The 5,062-nt window shown below is 36.0% G+C and overlaps 1 protein-coding gene across 1 annotated transcript in view; it reads left to right on the top strand.

The window, feature by feature from the left end:
* LOC106873242 (chymotrypsin-1) overlaps positions 1–5,062 on the top strand; it is a 34,771-nt gene that overhangs the window by 26,648 nt on the left and 3,061 nt on the right. The window contains exon 4 of the mRNA XM_014920514.1: positions 175–309. Within this exon, the coding sequence (XP_014776000.1) occupies positions 175–309 (135 nt within the window). The remainder of the gene's footprint in view (positions 1–174; positions 310–5,062) is intronic.

The following is a 5,062-nucleotide window of genomic DNA, read 5'->3' as shown; positions in this document are numbered from 1 at the left end:
AACTGGTTAAGATCAAACAACTGACAAGTAAATCTGTGGTATTAAGCAGAATATTTGCTGTAGCCCATCTTTTATACCAAGATTATTATTATTATTATTATTATTATTATCGATCAAATATTTAAATAACTTATCTCTTTCCTTTCTTCTCCTGAATCTTTTATTGCCTTACAGAGAATGATATCGCCATACTGAGACTGACCAAATCAATCAAACCTGACAGCTGCGTCCAGTTTGCTCCTCTGGCCCAAGCAGGAGAAACCTTTGACCACGCACGATGTATCGCTGCTGGATGGGGTGATCTCGGATGTTAGTAACTTTTCTAATGTTATAATTTTATTGGCCATTTTTCTCTTTTCTTTCTTTTTACCTTCCTTTTAATTTTATTTCATCACCTTCATAAATAGGATACAAACTTGGCGTTGACTGGAGCTTTAAAAAAGGTTGAGAGAAGATTAGGAACATGAGTGATTAAAGTTACACGAAGAATCTGGGGCAATGCTTCAATGATGAGTGTATTGTTTCGACAGCTTGAAGTAATAAGTTTCAAATTTTCACAAGTGTGTGGCTTGGTTAGAAATCTTCAGTAAATAGTTAAAGCGAAAAAAAGATGCCTTGTGTATTTCTTTAGGCTCTATATGTCATCGACGTATTCCCTCCCCCGAAATTGCAAGCCGCGGCGAGCTGGCAGAATCGTTAGCACGCCGGGCGAAATGCTCAGCGGTATTTCGTCTGTCGCTAGGTTCTGTGTCCAAATTCCGCCGAGGTCAACTTTGCCTTTCATCATTTCGGGGTCGATAAATTAAGTACCGGTCAAGTACTGGGGTCGATGTGATTGTTTATCCCCCTCCTCACAAAAATCCAAGCCTTGTGCCTATAGTAGAAAGGATTATTATTATTATTATTATTTCTCTTTATCCTAGGTTTTGTTGGAACTCCTGAAGTCTTACATACGTAGCGGGCTTGCGACCTGCAGCCTTCGGTACCATGCTATCCGTTATTTTCAGTTATCTAATACTTTCCTGATTAGTCTGGCCGTGTTCTACTGGGTACTTTACTCCAATTCCCTTTATTATTATTATTGTCTTTGCACACCTTCTAACACTGGAGATGTACAACGGTTTCAGCTGTTCACTACCAGTGAACTAAGGTAACACCCCTTATTTTTCGAGCACCAACCGGAGTATTGCAGTGCTGTTTTCTGCAAGTGCTCCACCCTTATTGCAGCCCCTATTTGTTCCATGTACTTCTCGAGATTTTTACTCACTGTTCTCAAGGATCCGACAATTATTGGTACTACTACCACCTTTTTCATAGACCACGACTGCTTAACCTCCCAAGCTAACCTGTCATATCTATCAACTTTTCTTTCTTCCTTATCATATATCTGCTGGGCATGTTATGTCTATGATCCAGCATCGTTTGCTTTCTTTCTCAATTAACACTATGTCTGGTTTCCTAATCTCTATCTCATGGTCGCGCTGAATCATAAAATCCCATAGGATCTTTGCGTTATCATTTTCGATGATACCTCCGGGTTTGTATTCATACCAATTTTTTGCTCTATCAAGTCCATATTTGTTGCAAAGTGCCCATTGGACAATCCTTGCTATATTGTCATGGCGTCTCTTATATTCTTTTTGGGATAGAGGCGTACATTGACTGGTAATATGCCATACTGCTTAACCATTGTTTCCACAAACTCTACACTTATCACTTTCTGATGTGTTGTCTATTCTGTAATTGATGTAATTCGTTCTTAGATTAGAGCCTCCGTTTCCGGTTTTAAATCACTTTTAGTCATCCAAAACCATCTTGTTTCTCTGTCTGTCTTATCTTCAACATCCCTATGAAATTGTCCATGCATTCTTTTCTTTATCCACCTATTTTCACTTTCATTCATTCTGAACTTCTTGTAGAGTGCTTGATCTTTGCAATCTTCCATCCTACACAAGCCTGACCTTCTTATTTCCAATAATAGCGGATCTGTGGCATACCATGCTATGTTGTTTTCTTCTGCTCTAACGCTGAGTTCGCATCCAATCAGTTCTCTTCCCCCGCTTCTTCTTGGTACATACAGTCTGCCTGTGTCACTTTTTGGGTGTAGTGTCCCATATCTAGTTAGCAACTTCCTTGTTTTCCTATCTAAACTGTTTAGTTCGTCTACTGCTCCATATCTAAGTAGTGAAACCGCCCTCAGTCTGCGCAAGTACTCCACCTTAAATTTTTTCTGTCATTTCTTTCTCCGTGAATTTATCTATTTCCAATATCCTCAAGTACCTATAACCCGTCTCTTCTATCTACTTCCTAACCTCCCCCGACACTATCGCTAGCCTCTCCATACATTTAATTTTCCTTCTCTTCAAGACTAACACACCACACTTCTTCAGTCCGAACTCCATTCTGATATCAGTACTGAAAGTGTACACCGTATCAACGAGGGAACTGACTGAGCTTCATCTTTACATAAAGTTTGAGGTCATCCATGAATAGCTGATTTTTTTTTGGCGGCTTTTGAATACATACCCAGCCTTTGCTTTCCTCAGAATCAGTGTTAGTGGTATCAAGCACAGTACAAAGATCAGTGGGGACAGGAAGTTCCCTCTCCTGATTTCTATTGTCCCTGAACTTCTTCCATATGCTCTCAGTTCCAAGCAATCGCTCAAAATTCGATGCAATACCAAATATTTGTATGTCTGGCTTTGTCTATGATTTATTGTTTTATATACTCATGCTTAATTCATTTGACCGGTTAGTGGTTGTCCAACCGTAGCTGCTAGGCCAAGACAGTTTATTGGTACTACTACCACCTTTTTCATCGACCATGACTGCTTAACCTCCCAAGCTAACCTGTCATATCTATCGACTTTTCTTTCTTCCTTATCGTATACCTGATGGGCATGTTATCCAGCATCATTTGCTTTCTTTCTCAATTAATTTCTCTTAGAAAACCGTCTTATTAATTGACCAGTTAGATGAGGGGACTGAACAGCAAAAATTACCCCTCCCCACTACCAGCTGTTGGTGTTGCGGCCGATATAGTTTGGTCTGTCACTGCTGGAACGAGAGCTATCAGTGGGTATGTTGTCCTGTCTACTATTTGTAAAGTTGGTATTGGAGGCGACATCACTGTGGTCGGTGTTAGTGATAGTGGCGGTGTCGTCAGGGATGTAGAGGGCACTGTTGGTGTTGCAGTTGTTGATGGCGGTAAGGCTGTTTGCTGAGGTGGTGGTGATGGTTGTGGTGGGGTGGCGGTGAAGTTGGCCCTGTTGCTGGCTCTGCCTTCGTGTCTACGGCTGCTATGGTAGATTTGGTAGACGGAAACTGAAAGAAGCCTGTCATATATATATAGATATATATATATATATATATATATATATATATATATATATATATATATATGTATGTGTGTGTATATGTTTGTATGTCTGGTTTCTGTCGGTGGAATTGGCGGGGGTTCGCCCGTACCCCGGCTTGATAGACGACGCCTTTGGTCTCGCAGCGGCCTTCCACTGGGCAACTGTTCCGCATCCTGCATGAATAACTGCCCCTTCCCATTGTTTAGGAGCGCTAACTACGATAGCCTTAATGCTAGGGGCATAGCTAAACAAGACCCTAACGTTGTGCCTGTTGAAATGAGAGCGTACCTCTGGGAGTTTGTAAAGTGTTTGTCTATTAACTTAAGGAAAAGTCTACCTATGAGCGTTATAGGGTTAAGGAAGAAGGAGGTACAAACCAAATTGTATTTCTGCGGCGTTTCCTTCTACGGATGTTGGGTTCTGGCGGCTATAAACAGGCTTTCTCCAGTAATAAAAAATTTATATATATATATATATATATGTATGTATGTAGATTTATGCGTATAAGTATGTATGTATATATGAGTCTCTATATAGATCTATAATTGTGTATCTTTGTGTATGTGTGTATGTATATATATATATATATATATATATATATATATATATATATATATATATATATATATATATATATATATATATATATATATATGCTTATCTTCCAATTGCCTTATTTTTATTATTATTTTACTTTTTACCAATAATTATTTGTACCCCTGCTAATATTTAATTATTTATGTAGTCAATGGCACCACCTTGAATATAATAATTCAAATTTGAACTTATTTAGATACTAACAATGTTTATGTGTTATTTTTGTATAAAAATATGTTTAGTGTATCTAGCTGTATTGTAATAACTATGTGTTTTAAACAATATTTGACCCTCTATATTTTTTCTTTCTTTAAGATCTTTTATTTTCTATATATAGGATTTTACTTTTCTTATACCAAAACTATCTACTAATTATTTTCTAATAGCTTAATGAATTTCCCTTCTCCTCTTAGAAAACCGTCTTATTAATGTCTATTAATTTTATTCTTATTGTCTACCATACTTTTGAAGAATCTTTTCTTTAAATATTTACTTATATATTCAAATTCTAATTTTTTAAGTTAATATTACTCTTGTTAATATCAATCTCTATATTTTGTAAACACTGTCTCTAAAAACTTTTATTTAATTTCAGGTTGTTTTAATCTTTTATATGTTTTCATTTTCTATGTTATTATTGATAAATATATCACTTTACTTTTCTTATACCAATAAAATCTACTAGTTACTTTTTAATTATATTACTAAAATTCCCTTCCCTTTGTCAGAAAATTGTCTTGCAATTTTTCTATTAATTTTATTATTGTTGTCTTCTATAACTCAAGGTTGTGCTTTTTAAATTGACTTTGAGTTCTTGAAATCTTACGTCTAGAGATTACTATTTAATACGGATTTTTTCTCACTTGAGCTAGATTAATCTCTGTATTGATTTAAAAGAATGTTTATATTAACACAAACATATAAGCAATATACTTATTATAAAATATAACAAAATAAATTAGCTTTGCATGTTTTAAATGGAGAAACAATTGTTGTGATATAAGAATTTCCAATGGTTAAATAAATTTCATCATACTAACTCTCTCGTCATTTATAACGTTATAAATGACGAGAGAGTTAGTATGATGAAATTTATTTAACCATTG

The sequence above is a fragment of the Octopus bimaculoides genome, chromosome 25 (assembly GCF_001194135.2).
Source record: "Octopus bimaculoides isolate UCB-OBI-ISO-001 chromosome 25, ASM119413v2, whole genome shotgun sequence".
NCBI classification, from domain to species: Eukaryota; Metazoa; Mollusca; class Cephalopoda; order Octopoda; family Octopodidae; genus Octopus; species Octopus bimaculoides.
This window is presented reverse-complemented; position numbering and strand designations above follow the sequence as displayed.